This window comes from Scomber scombrus, chromosome 19, assembly GCF_963691925.1.
Source record: "Scomber scombrus chromosome 19, fScoSco1.1, whole genome shotgun sequence".
Taxonomy (NCBI): Eukaryota; Metazoa; Chordata; class Actinopteri; order Scombriformes; family Scombridae; genus Scomber; species Scomber scombrus.
In genome coordinates, this window is record NC_084988.1 from 1,371,323 (window position 1) to 1,394,542 (window position 23,220).

At 37.2% G+C, this 23,220-nt stretch overlaps 4 protein-coding genes across 4 annotated transcripts; 2 read left to right on the forward strand and 2 right to left on the reverse strand.

The window, feature by feature from the left end:
- Nucleotides 1–1,972: 1,972 nt before the first annotated feature.
- Nucleotides 1,973–8,880, reverse strand: nubpl (nucleotide binding protein-like). The gene is made up of 11 exons (XM_062440383.1): nt 8,727–8,880; nt 6,708–6,852; nt 6,405–6,439; nt 5,611–5,701; nt 4,950–4,989; nt 4,730–4,820; nt 4,490–4,583; nt 4,159–4,244; nt 3,246–3,366; nt 3,011–3,093; nt 1,973–2,289 (listed from the first exon to the last, which is right to left on the reverse strand). Exons 1-11 carry the CDS (start codon nt 8,853–8,855, stop codon nt 2,227–2,229), a joined length of 978 nt encoding a protein of 325 aa, XP_062296367.1. The 5' UTR covers nt 8,856–8,880; the 3' UTR covers nt 1,973–2,226.
- A 975-nt stretch (nt 8,881–9,855) lies between these two features.
- Nucleotides 9,856–11,121, forward strand: dtd2 (D-aminoacyl-tRNA deacylase 2). Its single transcript, XM_062440697.1, has 3 exons — nt 9,856–10,055; nt 10,574–10,643; nt 10,773–11,121. Exons 1-3 carry the CDS (start codon nt 9,930–9,932, stop codon nt 11,105–11,107), a joined length of 531 nt encoding a protein of 176 aa, XP_062296681.1. The 5' UTR covers nt 9,856–9,929; the 3' UTR covers nt 11,108–11,121.
- A 2,722-nt stretch (nt 11,122–13,843) lies between these two features.
- Nucleotides 13,844–19,293, forward strand: LOC134001224 (THAP domain-containing protein 1-like). Its single transcript, XM_062440793.1, has 8 exons — nt 13,844–13,950; nt 15,386–15,509; nt 15,773–15,909; nt 16,090–16,259; nt 17,553–17,745; nt 18,667–18,932; nt 19,037–19,122; nt 19,226–19,293. Exons 2-8 carry the CDS (start codon nt 15,386–15,388, stop codon nt 19,291–19,293), a joined length of 1,044 nt encoding a protein of 347 aa, XP_062296777.1. The 5' UTR covers nt 13,844–13,950.
- A 1,160-nt stretch (nt 19,294–20,453) lies between these two features.
- On the reverse strand, nt 20,454–22,118 carry LOC134001014 (tripartite motif-containing protein 16-like). The gene has a single exon (XM_062440548.1). It carries the CDS (start codon nt 22,116–22,118, stop codon nt 20,454–20,456), a length of 1,665 nt encoding a protein of 554 aa, XP_062296532.1.
- Nucleotides 22,119–23,220: the final 1,102 nt, after the last annotated feature.

Genomic DNA, 23,220 nt, shown 5'->3' on the forward strand with positions numbered 1-23,220 from the left:
AAGGAAAGGAGGGAGGGAGGAAGGAGGTTAGGAAGGGAGGGAGGGAGGAAAAGAGGAAGGGAGGAAAAAAGGAAAGAAGGACAGAGGAAAGAAGGAAGGGAGGAAGGTAGGGGGGAGGAAAGAAAGTGAGAAGGAGGGAGGGAGGAAGGATGGAAGGGAGGAAGAAGGAAGGAAAGGAGGAAGGAAGGGAGGAAGAAGGAAGGAAGGAAGGAATGAGGGAAGGAAAGAAGGCGGGAGGGAGGAAAGAAGGAACAGTCAAAACAAACGGGGTCAACTGGACCCGGGAGGACGACACGAAGATTAATATGACTCAACTCACGCTGCTGAAGCCTCATGTTTTTTATGTTTTATCTACTGTAGAAACATCACCTCATGTTTTATACTTTATCTACGCCTGTGTCATGTCTCGTCTTCCCTTTTCACCTCCTGCCCTCGTGTGTGATTACGTGGCCTCGCCCTAATGCATTGCACCTGTGTCTCTGCATGTATTAAACCCCCTTCCTTCCCATTTCCCCCTCTGCCAGATCATCCTTGTCTCCTTGTGATGAGCATTCCAGCATTTTTTGTTCTTCTTGTGTTTTTGAACCTGTCTTGATTCTTTAGATTCCTTCCTCTGCCTCGCCCCTGTGATGATGATGATACCTCTGCTCCGTGTGTTTTTTGACCTTTTGATATTAAAGCATTTTTTTAAATCTCTCTTCACATCGCTGAGTTAGTGCATTTGAGTCTTCTGGCTTTCGACAGTCGAGGGTCATTCCAGTTGAATTTACTGACTGAGAACTCTGAAATCCCGACTTCAGAGTGCACATGAAAGGCACCATGACACTTTGTACTGTATACTAATCATAAACCTTGTGTGTATAAATAAAAGTTAAGCTCTGATTCAGCAAATAAACTAGTAAAAACGAATGCAGTGTGGTAAAAAAGTACAGTATTTTAACTAAAGTACATGTATTTGGTGATTTTGCATTACTGACTGTGTTAAAAAAAATCCTTTTAAATTTCTGAGTGGACAGAAAAACAGAGAAAAACTTGGATATTTAATATAATGAGCTGCACAGACTAATAATACAACATGATTTCTGTATTTAATATGCGATCAGCGCCCTCTGCTGTTTGCTCGTGTTACTGCACAGAGCTGCTCCAACATTAAAGGATCAATCACGTTATTTTAAAAACTCCTATTTTATTTTCTTAGTTCCACTTTAACTATTTTTTTCATCCAGATAAACACATGCTTTACTTTTATTATCATTATCATATGTGTATTATTAATAATAATATAATGACATCACAGTTATTATCAACACCATTAATCCAGTATATATTGGTTTTACATATTCAACATAATTTTTCCTCTTCTCAGTAACGATGAAGAATAATAAAACTATTAAAACCTTTTATTAAACTATTTTCCTTTACTTTTCCTTTTAAGGATGTCAGATTTTTCCCAAAAACTTTCCAGGCCTTTTTCAAACTGCATGACTTTCCCAGGGTTATATTTACCGTAATAACTTTATGCAAGGCAATAATACTTAATATCATATTATATTGTGACATTTAAGTATTTCCAGTTTTTCCAGAGTTCTTTAAAAACTATTTTGTCCCACTGGATCAAATAATAATACATGATAAATGCAAAAACTAACTGCACATTAAAATATTTTAAATTGTGTAATTAAGTGTCTTGAGATAACTTTGATTTGGTTTGAATTAAATTTTTCATCATATTAAAAAACATCTCCAACAATCTTTTTAATTAATTTCATCATCATGTCTGGTTGAAAGCAGTCGCTGTGCAATCTAACGTAATGTTCTTCCCTTGTCTGGTTTCTCTTTAAATGTCTGACATCACTGCACTGGAATTCTGGGTAATGTAGTCAACTTTAAGCACTTTCATATTTTACTCATGAACATTTATATATATATGCAGAGTTTTTAAAAAGATACAAAGAATCAGACAGACTTCAAATTTACTTTTTTTATTTAAATAAAATCACATTAATGAGTCACATTAATTCAGTAATACTGGGTATAAATACACAGTATCAACTCAGTGCTATAAATTCAACTCACTGTGCGTCAAAACAGCAGAGAAGTTTGTGCGTTTCTGTTTGTTGTGTTTTTTGTTCGTTTACATATATATTGTCTATTTTTCTACGTGTGTGACGGAGCGTCTTCATGTTCCCATGACGACATCCCGACTTCCTGTTGAAGCCGTTTTAATCAAGTGTTGACCTCTTCTAGTCTCTGGACCACAGCAGACGCCACCTTCTTATACGCCTCAGCCTGGAGAGAGAGCACACACACACACACACACACACACACACACACACACACACACACACACACACACACACACACACACACACACACACACATGTGCAAACACACACACACACACACACACACACACACACACACACACACACACACACACACACACACACACATGTGCAAACACACACACACACACACACACACACACACACACACACAGAGCAAATAAAGCACCAAACAAACATACAACACCTCAGTACATCATTACATGTAGCTGAAAGTAAAGTAATGTAGAACAGACTAGAATAGAACAAAATAAAATTAAATAGACAAAAATAGAGTAGAATAGAATATAAAAGAAAAGAAAAGAGAGGAGTAGAGTAGAATACAATACAATAGAGTAGAATAGGATACAGTAGGATAGACTAGAGTTGAATAGAAGAAATTATAATATAATAAAATAGAGTAGAGTAGCGTAGAGTTCAACATAATAGAATTAAGTAGAATAGAGTATAATAATAGAGTAGAGTAGAATAGTACAGTATAATAGAGTAGAGTAGAATAGGATACAGTAGGATAGAGTAGAAGAGAAGAGAATAGAATAGAGTAGAGTAAAATAGAATAGAATAAAGTAGAATAGAGTAAAATACAGTAGAATAGAACAGAATAGAGTAGAGTATAAAATAGAGTAGATATAATAGAATATAATAGAGTAAAGTAGAGTAGAGACCTCGGGGCTGTCAGGAGAGGAGACGACCACCGGCTGTCCTCTGTCTGACGTCTCTCTGATGTTTAGATGCAGAGGAACGTCTCCTGGAGAGAAAGAGAGAGACGGAGGTCCAATCATAAAGAAGGAGTTCTTTTAACTGTAAATCATGCAAATATATTCCAGTAGAGCCCCAGAATATAAACACATCCCTTAAAACATGCAGAATATGTCCCTTCTTTAAATAACCTTATTTTACCTAATAACGCGACTCCCAGAGTTTCCGCCAGCTTTCGGGTCCCGTCGGAGCCGAAGATGTGAGTCTGATGGTTACAGTTGGGACACTGGAAGACGCTCATGTTCTGCACCATGCCGAGAACCTTCACAGAGAAAAACATACAACATTTACACCTTCATCATCCTGCAGCTTCATCATCCTACAGCTTCATCATCCTGCAGCTTCATCATCCTGCAGCTTCATCATTCTGCAGCTTCATCATTCTGCAGCTTCATCATCCTGCAGCTTCATCATCCTGCAGCTTCATCATTCTGCAGCTTCATCATCCTACAGCTTCATCATCCTGCAGCTTCATCATCCTGCAGCTTCGTCATCCTATAGCTTCATCATCTATCAGCTTCGTCATCCTATAGCTTCATCATCCTGCAGCTTCATCATTCTGCAGCTTCATCATCCTACAGCTTCATCATCCTGCAGCTTCATCATCCAGCAGCTTCATCATCATCCTGCAGCTTCATCAAACCTGCAGCTTCATCATCCTACAGCTTCATCATCTATCAGCTTCGTCATCCTATAGCTTCATCATCCTGCAGCTTCATCATTCTGCAGCTTCATCATTCTGCAGCTTCATCATCCTGCAGCTTCATCATCCTGCAGCTTCATCATCCTGCAGCTTCGTCATCCTACAGCTTCATCATGCTGCAGCTTCATCATCCTGCAGCTTCATCATCCTACAGCTTCATCATCATCCTGCAACTTCATCATCCTACAGCTTCATCATCATCCTACAGCTTCATCATCCTACAGCTTCATCTTTCTGCAGCTTCATCATTCTGCAGCTTCATCATCCTGCAGCTTCATCATCATCCTGCAGCTTCATCATCCTGCAGATGACACACAAACACACACACACAAACATATATATAGAAATTACCGGCACATGAACTTTCTTGAACATCTCCGCCCCTCTGCGAGCGTCCAGCAGAGCGATGTCCTGAGGCGTCGACACGATTACTGCACCTGCACGACAAAACATCAAACACACGAGAGCTTTAACTACCTCTGACGATCAGAATGAGAGAATAAAAATAGATTAAACCCCGTAAAGCACAAAGGATCTGCAACAAAGAGTCTATAACAGGTTAACCGGTTGAGGTATGTAGGAATTAGAAATGTCCTGTATTATATTTAGAGTGTGTGTATGTGTGTGTGTATGTGTGTGTGTGTGTGTGTGTGTGTGTGTGTGTGTGTGTGTGTGTGTGTACCTGCTACTGGGATGTTCTGGCTGATTGACAGCTGGACGTCTCCTGTCCCCGGAGGCATGTCGACTACCAGATAGTCCAACGAGCCCCAGTCCACCTACACACACACACACACACACACACACACACACACACACACACACACACACACACACACACACACACACACACACCATTATCAATCTAACTGTATTGTCTAACGTCAGCTATAAAACATCCAGTAAACATATTGAGATTATTTACCTGTCTGAGCAGTTTCTCTATCGCTGACATCACCATCAGCCCTCGCCACACGATGGGAGCAACGTCCTCCACCAGGAAACCCATCGACATGCTGAGAGAGACGATAGAGGGTAAGGGGTCAGAGGTCACAGTGGGTATGAATTATTAGCAACAACAAAAAATAGTTTAGGGGCGAAGAAGACCAGACATGATATGAAATGTTCTGGATAGACGGACTCACCAAGGAACGCCGTAGTTGGTGAGAGGGATCATCAGATTGTCTGGAAGAAAGATTCAAAATCAATCAAATCAATCAAACTTTATTTATATAGCAGCTTTCATTCAGGTTCATTTAGTTTAAAGTGCTTCACAGCTGATTGACAAGCTGATAATAAGACAGAACAAGTGACAACATAAAGAAAAGGAATAAATATGATGAGAACAAGTGTTTAAAAAAAGAGACTAATGCACAGAAGAGAAAATAAACATGATTAAAATGTTAAGATAATTTAAATAAAGTAAGATAAATAAGAGAAAAGCTGAGTATCACTACAGTACATTAACCACTGAAAGATGAGATATATGACAGTAATAATAATAATGATAATGATAATATTTATAAAGCACCTTTCATATAAATGCAGCTCAAAGTGCTTCACGCTTCACGCTTAGAACTAGTGATTTTTATCGATTACCCGTTTGCACTGTAACTCAGTCTTAATGTAATTGTTTTTTTTATGATTTGCTGGTTTTAATTTAGCTGCTTTATATGAGCTGCTGGTTTTAATCTGTTGCCCTGCATGAAGTATTTTGTAATGTGAGTTTAGAAAAGTGCTCTTTAAATGAAGAGTATTATTACTGTTGTTGTTGTTATTATTATTATTATAAAAAAGGTGTCATACGGTCATTGAGCTCTGGGTTTCCCTTCAGGTTCATCAGTTTTGGAATCGAAGGACCGTAGACGTCAGCGTCCAGCAGACCGACTGACTTTGACTGAAAGAGAAAGAAAACAGAGAGAAAGAAACGAAGAAAGAAACAGAAAGAAAAAGGATGTCAGACCTGCAGGTGGTGATAAAAATACAGTAAAACATCAAACTAGACTTTATTTTGCAAGAATTTTTGCTTCTGCATTTCAAGGATTAAGGTTAATTTTCTGTCATTATACAATGCAGGATTAAATAATGACATTTAGCTGTAGCTCCTCCACAATACACACACATACCATTTATTTACAACAATGAAAATATTTAAATTTACAATAGAATAGAACAAGATAGAGCAAAGTATATAAAAGTAGAGCTAAAAAAAAGACACTGAAAAGGAAAAACTACATTATCTGTATGTATCTACAAGGAATATAAAGCTACATTTATACAAATAAATAGTGTTTTACTAAGTGCAGATTTAAATGTAATATGTGAGATATAAAACAATCAAACTGAAGGTAGTGTGGGAGTGAGGATAGCACAAAAGTCATTTGCATAATAAGAACAATAACAGAATATTGCAGAGGATTTGGTGCAGTGCAGGAAACAAAAGAAAGCTCAAAGTTTTTGAAGAAAGTTGAAAGAAAATCTGACTGAAAAAGATCCTTTCAGATGTTACAGAGAAAAAACAAGACTACAGAAGAAGTCTCAGTAGTTCCAGCTCTGCTTTAAACTCAACTACACTAAAAAAAGAAGAAAGAAGTTCTTACTGGATCGTTGGCCATCAGTCCGAGAGCCAAATTCACTGCAGAGAGAGTAAATAAAAACACATTAAACACGTCTGACTGTAAACTTAATGTACATTTACTCCTCATTACATTCACTCTGATAGATTAATACACATAATAACATTAATATCAAACCACAAGATCAGACACACACTGTTTTAGGAAGTCTTAAAAACAGATTTACAACAGAAAAGAGATAAAAGAAGATTCCACTGAGGAGAAAACACAGTGTAAATATACGTAGAAAGGTCAGATCTCCATTAGTTAACAGCAGGACGTTCGTACCTGCTGTGGTGGATTTGCCGACGCCGCCTTTCCCCGACGCTACAACGATGACCTGTTTAACACCTGTGATGGGTTTCTGTTTGGGAAGACCTTTGGCCATCTGCTGCTTCTGTCTCTCCTGTAAAGCCTTACTGTCAACCGACCTCTGCCACACAACAACAACAACAACAACAACATGTAAATTACCTGAATATACTGTTGATTATTAGGCTTATTACAGGCATCAAAAAGGCACATTTAAGATTTTTCACCCTGAAAATGAAAAAAGTGATCAAATACTTTAAAGACATTCCCATAAAAGATGACAATGATGTATGAAAAACATCAATGTTACCAAAACAGATTAAGACTGATGGGGCACTGCAACAATCTGTTCCTACTACTCCTCCTCTTAACATAATATACTGACATATTTTACTTTTTTTTTAAAAACTTTAAGGTCTTTGTATTTACTATTTGTTCTTTTTTATTTATGCATATGTGTTTATTTGTGTATATGTACGAGCTACTGGATACATGACTTTGCCCAATGGGGATGAATAAAGTCTATCTGTCTATCTATCTATCTATCTATCTATCTATCTATCTATCTATCTATCTATCTGTCTATCTATCTATCTATCTATGTTCACGCTGAATTTACCAGAAGTCCTAAATATATCAGAAAACATCCAAATATTAATGTTTCCAGCACTGTGTGTTTGCTGATGGGACAGAAACAGTTAACTGTACAGAATCTAACAAGTTTGGTAAGAAACTGTTAAGATTTTAGTCCAATCACAGAGAGGATTGAGCTCTAAGAGGCCAACGATCAATCTAACCCTAAAACTGTGAGAAGGAAGGAAGAATAAAAACAATAAAGACTTCTGGCTTTATTAATATTGAACAAAAAATTTGCTTATGCTTTATAGATTAGTTAAAGTCTATAGATAAGAATAACGTTTCGAAAGACAGGTTGTGATTAATGTCTGGTAAGACTGATATTTATCTTCTTCAATATGACTCTTCTGCATAAGATTTGGAACAAAATCCATTGACCAACTTATTATATATTAGGGCTGCAATTAACAATGACATTATTTTCAGTGTCAATCAATCTGTGATATTATTTTCTTGATTATTTAATTAGTTGTGTGGTTGTACAAAAGGTCAGAAGACGTTGAAAAACATTGAATACTGTCTCCCAAAGTCCAAGATGCAACTTAAAATGCCTTTTATGTCCTGACCAGCAGTCAACAACCAAAATATATTCAGTTTACTGTCAAAGGAATCTAAAGAAGTTTAAGTTATTCTTTAAAACTGACTCAGAATAGTTGCAGATTGATTTTTAGTCTTTCAAATAGTCAATTAACCGACTAATCACTGCAGCTGTAGTATCTATACAAACATTTATAAGTACAGACTCCATTGCTAACCTTATTTATAACTGCAGATTGAAAGGCTCAAATAGAGAGTGGCTACCTGATCTATTAAGTATCATGAAATTATATATAACAGTTTATAAACCCTTTAAAAGCTTCCACATAGAGCTACTTCTATTGTACTTTTATACTATTATATACTGCTGCTGTTACAGTGTGTCAGCATAAAAAACAACAACCACAGCTCAGTTAGATCTTATTAGTAAGCATTATATAACCAGATACTGCTTAGTAACCCTGTTTGAACTGCACTGTGTGTTTATATATAGCTTTTATATAAATGTCAAGTTAGGACGAATATAACAAGCACTTCCGGTTAAACGGTAAGAATAAAAGCTTTGGCATTTAAAGTCATGTACGTATTAAAGCAAAAACACAAATATATTACATAACATGAGAGATAAACGACATATAATCAAGTTTAACACGATATATTTTCATTTAAATGATATTTTGAGCGTGTATTTTTTTTATTTATGTACAACCGTTTAATATCTGATTTCCGCTTTGTGCTGTCGCTTCGCAGCTAGCTTGACGCTAGCATGTAGCAAGTAGCTTACAGAGAGGAGATACACAGGTAAACAGACTAAAATCTCACCTGGCAGCGGATGAGATGTACACAGCAAGCGGGTCCATGTTGTATTTCTGCCCCGGTTCGTAAAACAGAACATTTGTTAACAGATAGTTTGAGGAAATGAGCCAGTCTGCTGTAAGTGAACTGAGCCATGTTGAGCTAGGCTGTCTGCTCGGTGGTTTACTGCGCATCCTCACTGCGCATGGGAACCAGGTTTGTTTTGTTTTGTTTTTGGTTAATGTGAATATAAGTGTGGAAATAGATAAATAGATTAAAATGTGTGTTCATGTATGTATTCATATACATAGAATAATCTGTAATATATATATTCTATATATATATATATATACTTTATTGATAAAAATACAATGGAACTTAGTTTACTTAGTGGAACTTAGTTTAGCATTCCCATCCCAGCATTATACAATACATTGTATATATATATATATATATATATATATATATATATATATATATATATATATATATATATATATATATATATATATATATATATATATATATATATATATATATATATATATATATAATGTATTGTATATATATATATATATATATATATATATATATATATATATATATATATATATATATAAATATAATGCTGGGATGGGAATGCTAAAATAAGTTCCATTGTATCCATTGTATCCATCGTACTTATCTATCTATCTATCTATCTATCTATCTATCTATCTATCTATCTATCTAAATATCTACCTATCTATCTATCTATCTATCTATCTATCTATCTATCTATCTATCTATCTATCTATCTATCTATCTATCTATCTATCTATCTATCTATCTATCTATCTATCTATCTATCTATCTGTCTGTCTATCTATCTATCTATCTATCTATCTATCTATCTATCTATCTATCTATCTATCTATCTATCCATCTTTCTTTTCTTTTTAGTGTTTTTTATTATAATAATTCATACATGTGTGATGAGTAAACGCCTATTTTTTTATAGTTATTTTTTTATTAATATATAATATTTTTTTTATATCCTCACAACAAAGTTCATCAAACTGCGTAAAGCTGCGCAGCTTTGATCAGATCTGAACGTCTGCAGGTGACGCAAGACGGAAGTGAATGTTTCTCTTCTCTCTCTCCATTCACTCCACATCTACCTAATGCAACCTTTCCTCATTATTATTATCTGATTAAACACGTTAACACTTGTATAAACCGGAGCCGGTGATGTCGGACAGTAGCGGGGCTCCTCCGGTGGCTCCTCCGGTGGCCCGCACCGTGCTGCAGCAGTGTCTGCGGGCCACGCTGCAGGTGAAACCCGCAGAGCAGCTCTCAGAGGCGGAGTTCGTCCAGGTGAGAAGAGGAGAGATTCATTACTACACTCTGCTGTGTGTGAATTATGGTGAATTTTAATCATTATAAATACAAGAATAGGAAAAGTGGTGGAAGAAGTACTTATATTATTTAATTAAGCATACAGCAATGGAAAAGAATACTTCATTATATGTAAAAGTCTTTATCATACATGCAAAAGTACTTTTTGTGTAACAGGATGTGATACCAAAACCAAAAGAAAAGTGAAAGGAATTAAACATCTTTTAAATTACATAAAGGATTAAAATAAATATATAAAAATACCAAACAGGAATGAAAACAAACAAATCTGAATATGCCATCTTTTATGTTGGTGGTCTGTTGGTGCAGCATCTCAGCTGCAGACAGGAAGAGACAGACCAGCTCTGTGATGCCTCCTCTACCTGATAGAGGTGGTGGGAGAGAGGAGGATGATGGCCAAGCTGTTTGTGCAAGGGTTTTAGAAATACTAAAATCTAAATCAGCTTTTACTGATGTTGTTGTGTTTCTGCTCTCAGATCGACAGAGGGATGGTGATCTACGTCTGCTTCTTTAAAGGAGCAACAGACGACATACTGCCTAAAATGGGTCAGTGACCTTTTTTAACCTTTTGATACAGATGTTTTCCTTCTTTACACTCATTATAAATCCCTCAGTAGGCTATGAGATGTAACTGTAAAGCATCTTTCTCTCGTGTGTGTCTCTCCTGCTGCTCAGTGTCCACCCTGTTGAACCTGCGTCTGTGTGAGTCCGACTCGGGGAAGATGCTTTCTGTGTTGGATCTTCCCGGCAGCCTGCTGATCGTCCCTCAGGCGACGCTGGGCGGGAAGGCCAAAGGGAAAGGCATGCAGTACCACAACAACATCGGTAAAGAGGACGGACTGCGGCTCTACAGCTCCTTCGTGTCTCTGTGTGAGAAGGAGCTGATGACGGTTGCTGCTGCTGCTGCTGCTGCTGAAGCCGATGTGACGGTGAAACACGGGACGTACGGCAACAGACAAGTGCTGAAGCTCGACACCAACGGACCGTACACACACCTGATGGAGTTCTGAGAGATGAAGATTTGAGTTTGACACCTTTGAAATGCCTGCACAGGTGTTTTTTTTAACCTTTTCACCCTGATTAGACCTTTATTCAGACTAGAGCGGGACACACAGGCCTTCACACATCATACTAAGAAAAGCACAGGTGTAAATAATAAAAAGATATATAATTTTGTGGTTGGTTTAATGTGAAAACACAATATGTTGCTGTGAATTTACAGTAATTTTACATTAAAATACTGTATTTTTACAGTAATATTTTGTCTGGTTTGCTGTACAAACACAATTCATCCCTGTAGTTTTCATTTAAATTACTGTAAAATAATAACACTATACTGCTATGAATTTAGCCATGATTAGCCAGTAATTTATTGTGAAATTACAGTAATAACTTTTACAGTGTAAGAATGATATAAAATGTCCTTTCTGGAATACTTGAGTAGAAGAAAGCCATCGTTAATGTTGTTAATAACACCTGTATTTTTCTTACTGTGACAAAATGTCATTAGTATAAGTAAAAAAACAAACATCTGTGCAGCTGTGAATAATACTAAATACTGTATCTACCATCTAGTCTGGAACCGAGTCGCTGGAGATTATAATGTTTGATCCATTTTGTAATAAAACAAACTATATTTTCTAGGTTTGAAATATATCATTGTTTCTTTATAATATAATATAAATCTGCTTGTTGTGGTTACAGATTGTAACTTTGGGTTATAATACAAAGACAGCGCTTTAAACATTATAAAACACCAAATCACAACAGAAGTTACCTCATATAGAGCAGGTCAGGATCTTACAGAACTGGTACAAAGTCCGAAATTAAAAGTAAAAGTACTACAAAGTAAATTAAAAGTACTTGTACAAAGGCACAAAAGAGCATGAGCAACACTTGGTGACAAAAGCCATGAAAACTCCCCTTTAAAAGGAATAAATCTCGAACAGAAGAGAGAGACACTACTATAATAATAATGATAATAATAGAAATATGACTAATAATAATAATAGTAGGCGTGGGCATCCTTGACCATGATCCATAGGAATACTATGCAATGTCTGTGTTTGTTATGTATTTATTTGGTTCAAAGATCCTTTAGAGCCTGGAAGCACTTCTGGCTGGTTAATGTTGGAAAATCAGTTAAACACATTATGCAAAAATACTGATATTGCACAGCTGTGTACGTTAGAAAGTGGAGCTGTGAAATTATCCAGATCAGGCTTTTTTATTTTTTAAGTTTAAGTAGATATAAACCTTCTTGTAATTATTTTAAACTCATATATTTAAAACTCTATAGATGCCCAAAACAATCACAGAAACTTTGTATTAATTTAATGTCTCCTCCAGGCCAGCAGGAGGCGCTCAGCTGGTGTTTCATGAACCGGAAGTAAACAGCAGTCAGTCTCAGTTAGCTTGGGTTACAGCAGCCTTTATAACCTGCGTCAAGGCGGAACATCTGTCGAGTTACCAGCACACAACAGCTGGAACACTTCCGGTTAGCCCATGAGCCGCTAAAATAAAAGCACAACTGTAACTTTAAGAACTGAATATAAAAACATTTATTTGTAATGTTTCTAGGCAATCAGTGTGAGGCAGGACTAATTGGAAAATGTCGCCAGAAAAGGATGTTTTAGTTTAGTTTAGGCAAAATTTGAATAAGAAAACAATATGAAATGTGTTGTGTTTACATAGTTTGAAAACACATTGTCATGAAGTGTGTCCAAACTTTTGCTTGTTACAGATGTTTAGGTGCTTTTTATTTTAAGCTTCTTATCAATAATTAAGTCCTAAATGTAAACTGCAGCATTGCAATGAGCCCTGATTGTGACATTACAACTAGTTTTGGAAGCTATTTGTCATCCAATAATATTCAACTTACATACGTGTGATGTGGAAACTTGAATCCTGCAGAGCACAAACACTGAGAATGTGTCCAGCTGTTAAACGTCTGACATGAAATGTATTTGTATATTCATGGTTTTGTGGATGTCATTTTGAGGATCTTTTTTAAATTGATTTATTTATAAAGATTTTTATTTTTGGGCTTTTTTGCCTTTATTTTACAGTAGGTGGCAGTGAGACTGACAGGAAACAGGTGGAGAGACAGAGCAAGCAAAGGTCCACTCAGCTACCAAGTTGCTCCATTTTGAGGATTTTAATGTTGTAATTGTACTTTTTTTTATTGGTTTAAAGATATACCAGACACATATTATTTGGAACAATAATATGTGTCTGTTTTTTATACATATATATTTTTTAATAAATGTCTGGAGCTGATCTTTAAAGGCAACACATGAATCACAGCTAATTTGATTCAGGTTTCTACAGGAAACGTGCACTAAGAGATACATACATATATACATTTTTTATTTCCTTTAATAGGGGCAATGTATCCTGGTGGAGATTCATGTCATAAAATCCAAAATATACAAAATATTTTTTTAAATATTTGTGGAAATGTTTTACTTAGGTGCAAATGAGATAACTAATAAAATATCAAAGTAAATAAAAAGAATAATTAACATCTCATTTTCCACTCCTGCCTGTTTAAGGGTTATTGTTCCAAGTGGTTTTTATATATATTCATAAATGTCTGGAGCTGATCTTTAATTTAGTTTTTGTTTTATTCTTAGTTTTAGTGAAATGCATGAATGGGTTAAATGTAAACAAACAAAAACTAGGTTGAGACTTTTATCTTGAAAATCCTCTCACCGGAAGCGACATCGTTTCCAGCCGTTAGCTTAAAAACATGCCGCCACTAAAACTCCACATTTAGCTTCTAGTTTGACCTAAAATCTCCAACTTTTGGGACTTTATCTCTTAAATCAGATGAAGCGGGAGGAAATCAAAGGTTTGTGTTACTATTCATGTCCTAATATAACACGTTTAATCTAGTTTACAGGCTGAAAGGAGCCGGCGGTGTAACGAGGATTTATGTTTCTGAGCAAAAAGGTTCTGAGTCAATTAAGAAACTTCACCTAAACATACAACTAATTAACTTATACTAATAGTTATTTTATGGTTTTATATCTGCTTTTATACAGATACCTAATAATAACTCAGGACTTAAAAAATAATCATTGTTTTCATTATCCATTAATCAAACCCATTGATCTTAATTAATGATTTAATTAATTGATAATGACACAACCATCATATATTAATGCTCAGTGTAATTAAAAGTGAGCAAATAAGAGAATAAATAGGAATAAAATGTGATTATTTTCCTCATTAACTACAAAAAAAGGCAGAAATGTGACATTCATACTCGTGTAAATGCTAATTAATTGATTAGCAGATTTATAACGGTCATTTTCACACCCGAAATAATCGATTAGTTGATAGATAGACAGTTAATCTGTTAATTAAAGTAATTTATTAAGCAATAATGGCAAATATCTGCTGTATATGGCTTCTCAAGTGTGAAGATTGGTCATATATTGTTTTGATTATCGATTAATCTAACCCATTTAATGACACGTCCATCATATATTAGTGCTCAATGTAATTAAAAGTGATTTAAAATGGTTTATTTTGACTAAACAAGATATTAAATATGAATATTGATATGATTATTTGCTCATTAACTGCAAAAAAAGGAGCAATTTAACGTTCATACTGGTGTAAATGACAATTAATTGATTACCAATATTGTAATCTGTCATTTTCAGACCAGAAATAATCGATTAGTTGATAGATAGACAGTTAATCTGTTAATTAAAGTAATTTATTAAGCAATAATGGCAAATATCTGCTGTATATGGCTTCTCAAGAGTGAAGATATGTTGCTTTTTTCAGGTTTATGTCATTATAAATAAACTCAGGGTTGCTACTAACGATTATTTTCATTATTGATTAGTCTCCAGATATAAAAAAAATAATAGTTTAAGTAATAAAATGTCAGAAAATAGGTTTAAAAAAAAGAGTCAATCACAGATATCTTGTTTTTTCTGACCAACAGTCCAAAACCTAAAGAGAAAAAAGCAAATCATCATATAGGAGAAGCTGGAAGATTTGGCATTTTTGGTTAAAAACAGCTAAAAGATTAATAGATTATATAAAGAGTTGCAGATTATTTGTCTGTCAGTCGTCTAATCCATTAATGATTAATCAGTCCAGCTCTAACTGCAAATAAAACAAGCAATCTGGAGACGTCACCTTGGACTTTAGAGTATTTTCTCATATTTCAAAGACTAAATGATTCATTGACTGATTATATGAACTTGTTGTATGTATGTTTATAAGTGAATGATTTAAACATTTTTCTCACCTGTGTTTCCTTACAGATGCCGTGTTTTGACTTCCTGGATAAGGTGGAGCTTTTTCTGCGGATGGGAACGTTTCCTGTTGACGCTTCAAAGAGCTCGAAGAAAGTGACGAGAGCGGCCAGCAAACGCTTCCTATATAAAGGTATTTAATAGCTACACAGATGCTGCTTACACTTTGTTATGGGCTGAATGTTTAACATATACAGTCACTGGATGGTTTTTCTTATAGCAACTTATAAGGTCGTTAAAATGACTTTAAATGGGTTAAAGTAACAAAAAACATAGTATTGCTAAAATCATAAGGGAACATTAAAAGAGAAAATGACACATATTACTTTAGGAGTCAAAACGTATAACGTGTATAACGTGACTGTGTTGACCGTAGCTCCTCCTTCTGTCCACTAGATGGCAGACTGTGGCGAACTTACCGAGGTCGCCTCCTGCGGGTCGTCAGGAGCGACGAGGAGGTGCGGGAGATCCTGACCCGTTACCACGACAACAACAACCACGCCGGCCGTGTCCGAGCAGTGAAGGAGATAATGGTGAGTTTAATAATTACTGGGACCGTGACAGAAGAAAAAATAGGTCAGGTCCTTTTTGATGAATAGAAAATTTAAAAGCTGCAGTTAGAAACATCTTCTTCCTGCTCCTCCTCCTCCTCTTCCTCCTCCTCCTCATCCTCCTCCTCCTCATCCTCCTCCTCCTCTTCCTCTTCTGTTCAGATGATGTATTACTGGGTCGGAGTGACGGAGGCGGTGAAGTCCTGGATCAAAGCTTGTGCCATTTGTCAGAGCAGGAGTCCAGCCGAGCCCCCCGATCCGCCCGTCCAGTTCTGCCTCGCCTACGGCTGCGACTCGTCCAGCTACGTTTACCCCGATCTCAGCTTCCACAGGTCAGAAACCAACATGCGTGTGTGTTTAAGTTGTTTAATGGACGAAAAACTGAGAAAAAACTTTAGATTTTCATGTCTGCTGAGGACTCAACTCGTCTTTTCTCTTGTATCCCGAGTCTCTGCTTTAGTTCTTAGATACTGAGTTAGTCTTTCCATTGAGTTTATTAGAGAAACTCCTCGAAAAGTGTCAAGTTTGGTCTGATAATTACTTCAATCACAAGAATTTACTTTCTGTATAGTTGCTGTTTGTTAGACTCGACTTTAAACTGTCAGACTTTGGTTTAATTTATGGTTTTATTATCTTTATTAAGTTATCAATACATGCTAAATCAGTTTGTTTTTTGCAAACATGTTGATCAAAAGTGCTTCACAAAGAGATGATAGTAAAATATAATTAATAAAATCAGGAAATCCACCCAAAAATAATGAAAAACAATCACTAAATAAGACATGAAAAACATATTGCACAATGAACAATGGAAATGTCATAAAGAAATGACTGTATCACGATCAGTATCTACAATAAAGAAAACATTAATGCATTTTTTTTCCAGGTTACAGAATTAATTTATATAATTTTCCAAACACACAGCTGTCAAAAATCTGTTTGTTATTTATTGTCATTCCAATTCATATAAAACACACAAAACATGCATTAAAATGTAGAGCATCTTTATGGTGTGTAGTTCATATATTAATATAAGAGCTGTAGCGACTACTATCCAAAAGAAGGAGGCGCTGAGACGGACAGTTTAATGATGTCTATTGAATGAAAAAAACTGACAAGCAGCTGTTGCACTTTAATTATTAAACAAAACCTGATGTGATATATGTTGTTAAACGTCTGCCGCCAACCAAGTGAACGGGTAAAACAAGATAAAAACTGCACCCATGTGTCAATCAATGCATGTGATCCAAAGCATGCAGCCCAAAACAAACATACAAACACAAGCAAATATACAGTTTGGATGCAACAAGTGCAGAAAAAGAGTTAAAATGAGATGCAGGTGTTAAAATAAATGACCTGTAGATGGTGCTGCATGAAAAGACAGATTATCACGAGTCTCTAAAAAAAGCAGACTTTACTTTTCTTCATCTCTGTCTGTAGCTTTGCCTCAGATTCACAAACCTAACTCTTCTTCTTCTTCTTCTTCTTCTTCTTCTTCTTCTTCTTCTTCTTCTTCTTCTTCTTCTTCTCCTTCTCCTTCTCATTCTCCTTCTTCTCCTTCTCCTTCTCCTTCTCCTTCTCCTTCTCCTTCTTCTTCTTCATCTTCTTCTTCTTTCGTCCTGCAGGTTTCCGAAGGAGGTGGAGCGTCGGCGCAGGTGGCTGGCGGTGGCTCAGAGGGACGAAGGCTCGCTGCGTATGAACTCCTGCCTCTGCTCCCGACACTTCGAGCCGTCCTGCTTCACGCTGACGGAGGAGGGTCAGCTGGCTCTGATGTCGGACGCCGTGCCCAACATCATCCCTGTGGCGGTGCAGGAAGAGGTGACGAGGAGCTTAGATAGATGATCTCTGCTCTACATATGTGTGTTTTATATGTCTGTCCACATACAGGCGTCTATTTTACAGATCAGGCCCGTCCACACCAAAAACTATAACGATAACTATCAGTCAAACTCAATCAATTAAACTTTATGTATAAAGCAGCTTTCATACAGGTTAGTGTACTTCAAAGTGATTCACAGTTAGTTGATTGACAAGCTGATAATGAGACAGAACAAGTGACAACATAAAGAAAAGGATAAAAAGAACAGAGAACACATTAAAAGACAAAAATTGAGATCAGTGCACACAAGAGAAAATAAGAATGATATTGTTGATAATGAAATAAAATAAGTAAATAAATAAAATAATTAAATAAATAAGTAATGGAGAGAAATTAAGAGAAAATATATATTAAAAGTTAGAGTAAAGAGGTCTTATGTCAGGGAAAGTTTTGTTTTGCTCTGGAAGTTAAATAAAAAGTTTTTTAAAAAATAGAGTAAAAACAAAGTGATATATATTTAAAAGACAAAAGAAGGCGAATCAAAGATGAAGATTAATCAAAGCTGGACTAAAACTAAGTAAAAAAAAAAGAGATTGAGAGACAAAAGAAACATGAAGAGACAAGAAGATAAAACTTATAGAATTATAATAACAAAAATGTCGAATCCTGGTTAATATCATGGCCACCAGTTTCAAGTAAGTCCCAAATATAAGTTTATATTTAAGAGTAAAAGAATGACTGAGATCTAGATTAATAGCAGGATGACTTTTCATGCATCCTATTAGGAAGGTTTTGATCTTTTCAGAGCATCTTCTCAGTGCAGGATGATTGTGATCTGATATTCTTGTGCAGATCTGTAGAGTATTTGAACCTGACTCATCTCATGCTTCCTGCTCAGTTAATCATTCTTTTGTCTTCAGGTACCGGCTCCTTCAGACGAGGACTTCCTCCACTCCAACACTCTTGAAGACCTCCTCTCCTCAGCGGCTGCAGCAGCAGCGGCAGAAACCACAGACCCATCTGAGCCGGGCTTCGATCAGTCTGAGACTCCCGTCGAGCTGCAGGAACACCAGTACTGCCTCCCGGCTGCAGATCCAGACGCCAGGACGGTTCAGATAGTGAAAGACGACAAGAGGAGGAAGACCGTCATCGAGCCGAGCTTCTCCGCTTACAACCAGATCGCCAGGTTTAACTTATATTTACATTTATTCACATGCTGCATCTTTTCATTTTAGGTGAGCGTGATTGTGTTAGCGTGTTAAAATGTTTTTTTTATTTTGTGTTTTGCAGGTATCTGAGTCACAGGATCTTACCGATGCAAAGCAAGAAAAGCAGAGGTGCTCTGAAGAGGATGGCCAAGCGCTTCGGTCTGATAGGTTAGACCTCTTCTAATCCTCAATTATCCCAATTTATAGTATCTAAATAAGGTCAAATGTGTGTTTAGAAATCACCTGTACACATTTCTCTGTCTGTTTTTAGATGGAGTGCTGATGTACACGCGGGTCTGTCCTCATCTGAGAGTGCCTCGCAGCAGAGAGGAGGTTTGATTAATTTACTACAATTAAACTTCTTTAAAGCTTCGTGCAGCTACAGAGAATAAAAGTTTGCTGGTCTGAAAAACAGCAGCAAAATCGAGCTTCCTTCAAGCGTCCATCGGCAGCAAAATTTATAATATAGTATATCAAAGCTTTACCAGTCTTTATTTATTTGAGGAGAGTCTTGCAAGTTTAGAGAACGAAAAGCTTGATGTAGTATGCAGTATTACAGTAAAAGTACTGCAGTATTATTATGTGAACTTTGTGATGTTTTAGGGGGGAAACTGTCTCTAATAAATTCTCGTTGTAGTTTCACATTTTCTCCACAAGCTTTGAATGAGAAGAAAACACTTTGATCCCTGTTGATAAAAATCATCTTTATTGATTATTGAAGCTTCAGATTGTTCACACATCCAATCAGTAAAGTGTGATCAATGATTTCATGTTCAGATTGACTTCATCCACACAGTCAGTTAGTTTAACCCAGAATGTCAGCTATGTACAAGAACATCATTAATGATTATTATCATGATCATTACAGTTTGATTGAACATTTCTTTATGAATTTACAAAGTGATGAGAACAAAATATCTGTGATGAAGGAAGTTCTGCTGTTTTCTGTGTTTAAGAAACAACAGACACAAATACATTAAACTAACATTTAGAACTAGCCGCCGAGCTAGCCGCCGAGTTAGCCGCCGAGTTAGCTGCCGAGCTAGCAGCTGAGTTAGCAGCAGAAAGCTCTCAGACATAGCGTCCATGTTTCTGGTAGAGGTGGTGACTTTGATTGACAGGTGACACTTGGTAGGGGGCGGGGCTTCAGCGAACTCGGTGGGCACTCCCACATCGTTTGGGAGCAGAGAAAAAGGTTGATTTTTACACAACTTTGAAGCTTAATTTCATATATTTGGCGATTTTTTTAATCATTCAAATTTGGCAGGGTGGTTAACAACATACTTTTCTGTGGTATTTCAAACTCACAACACATATTTATTCTTACTTTACACGGACTTTAAAGAAACTGAATATATCAAAAACATATACATAACGTTTAAAAAAGTGTTGAATATCCCTATTAGTGTGACAGCTGATCTCCGTGCAGCTCAGAAACACGGAGACAAAAACATGAAGAATTACAACATCTGACACATGAAGCCTGAAATGACTTCTGTCTATTTCACTTTACACAACTCAGCTGTGGATAAAGAATAAAGACAAAGTCCAGCATAGAGAGGCTGAGTGAATGTGGTCTGGACTCTGTGGAGGAGAGTCATGGTTTCAGAGACGCTGTAGAAGGACAGAATACCTGCTCTGTGATCCAGGTACACTCCGACTCTGGAGGAATGAGGACTTGAGGTGGGAGTAAAGATCTTGTTGAACCAAAATTTATAACCGTTAATGTCACAACGTAAAGACCAAGACATGTCATTGGTTCCAAATCCAGATTCACGTCCTGATCTGCTGATATTCTTGTATGCGACTGCTACATGAACTAATCCTCTCCACTCCACCTCCCAGTAACAACGTCCAGTCAGAATCTCTCTACTCAGGACCTGAAGATGATTAGTGAATCTGTCTGTGTGACTAGAATAAGACTGTGGTTGTTTCATCCATTCTGCTTTTCTGTTCCCCTCAGATAATAACAGCTTTGTGTTTACTGTGTTTGGATCCAGAGTGATTTCACGTGAATATTTTAAGAACTCAGCTCTGGTCACGGGGTCTGGTTCTGGTTCTGACAGTAAAACGTCCACTTCAGTCACTGTCAGTGAGATGTTTGTCCATTTGTCCCTCAGGATGTCCTGTAGTTTATCTCTGAGCTCTGACACAGCTGCTGTCACATCCTCAAAGTATCTCAGAGGACGGATATTGATGCTGGATGAGTTTGTAGGTTCACTGAGTTGTGACACTGAGGGGTAGTTGTGTAGAAACTGGTTGTGATCCTCTGTGTGTGAGAGCTGCTTCAGTTCAGCGTCTTTCCTCTTCAGCTCAGTGATCTCCTGCTGCAGCTTCTCCTGAAGCTCTTTGACTCGACTCACTTCAGTTTCCTGCTGGGATCTGATCTGCTGCTTCACATCAGAACTTCTTTCCTGGAGGAGACGGATCAGCCGAGTGAAGATCTTCTCACTGTCGTCCACTGCTTTATCAGCAGAGCGACTGACGGCCTCCACCTCCTGTTGAAGCAGCTTCACATCTTTCTCTCTGTCCTGGATTCTCTGCTGAATGTTTAGTCGACTCACCTCGAGCTCTCTCTGCCTCTCAGTCCTTTCTGCTGCAGCTGGGACTGTGTCGTGGCCTTTATGATCCTCCATAGTGCACAGATAACAGATACACTTCTTATCTGTACGGCAGAATATCTTCATCACCTCATCATGACGAGAGCAGATGTTCTCCTGGAGCTTCTCCGAGGGCTCCACCAGCTTGTGTTTCTTTAATTTGGTTGATTCAAAGTGAGACTGGAGGTGATTCTCACAGTAAGAGATCAGACACTGAAGACAGGACTTGAAGGCTTTCAGCTTCCTCCCAGTGCAGACATCACAGGCCACATCTTCAGGTCCAGCATAGCAGTGATCAGCAGGAGCAGCTTGGAGTCCAGTCTTCTTCAGCTGCTCCACTAAAGCTGCTAACATGGTGTTTTTCCCCAGGACAGGCCTTGGTATGAAGTTTTTTCTGCACTGAGGGCAGCTGTACATCCTCTTCTGATCCTCTACATCCCAGAATCCTTTAATACAGTTCGTACAGTAACTGTGTCCACAGGGAATAGCCACCGGATCCTTCAGTAGATCCAGACAGATCGAACAAGAGAAGGTTTCTCGGTCCAGCTGATCTTTCTGCGCCATTTCAGCTCTCAGAGGCAACAACTGTCTGAGCTTCACTTCCTGATAAGTTTAATAAGTTGGAGCTCTGATCCGATAGGTTAAACAAATTTGAGCTTATCTGAACATGTGATTAAGTCATGAATGCAGCCTGACAGCTCTGTGCTGCGTCACATGTTGGTTACGCCCATCTTCAAACTGTAGATTTAAAGGGAGGTAACAATGAACTCTGATCCCAGAGTGGAGCTTGTTGTGTTTAAAGAACAGATATGGTTATCAGAACGAGGAGCTGCACTGTGGATTTAAACTGTGTTTCTTCATTTACAATGAAGTCTCAGTTAAAAGCTGCTCACCTTATAAACAGCTTGAACACATTTGAAATCATTCGGCTTCAGTTTGGTTACAGATCCCTGCAGCAGCAGAAAAAAAGCTTCCTTCGAGCTTCCATCACCAGCAAAATTTATAATATAGTACATAAAAGATTTACCAGTCTTTATTAATTTGAGGAGTCTTGCACATTTACAGAGCACAGAGGGAGTGTCAGAATTAAGGTTTTCTTCATTCACACTTCATTTAAACTCTGAGTACTTTACATGAATAGTTCAACTCATTTTAGTCGAGCTAGCCGCGGAGCTAGCCGCCGAGTTAGCCGCCGAGTTAGCTGCCGGGCTAGCAGCTGAGCTAGCAGCAGAAAGTTCTCAGAACTAGCGTCCATGTTTCTGGTAGAGGTGGTGACTTTGATTGACAGGTGACACTTGGTAGGGGGCGGGGTTTCAGCGGACTCGGCAGGCCCTCCCACAGCGTTTGGGAGAAGAGACAGAGTCTGATTTTTACACAACTTTGAAGCCTAATTTCATATATTTGGCGATTTTTTTAATCATTCAAATTTGGCAGGGTGGTTAACAACACAATTTTCTGTTGTATGTCAAACTCAGAACACATATTTATTCATACTTTACGCAGACTTTAAAGAAACTGAATATATCAACAACACTTACATAAAGTTTTAAAAAGTGTTGAATATCCCTATTAGCATGACAGCTGATCTCTGAGCAGCTCAGAAGCACGGAGACATAAACATGAAGAATTACAACATCTGACACATGAAGTCTGAAATGACTTCTGT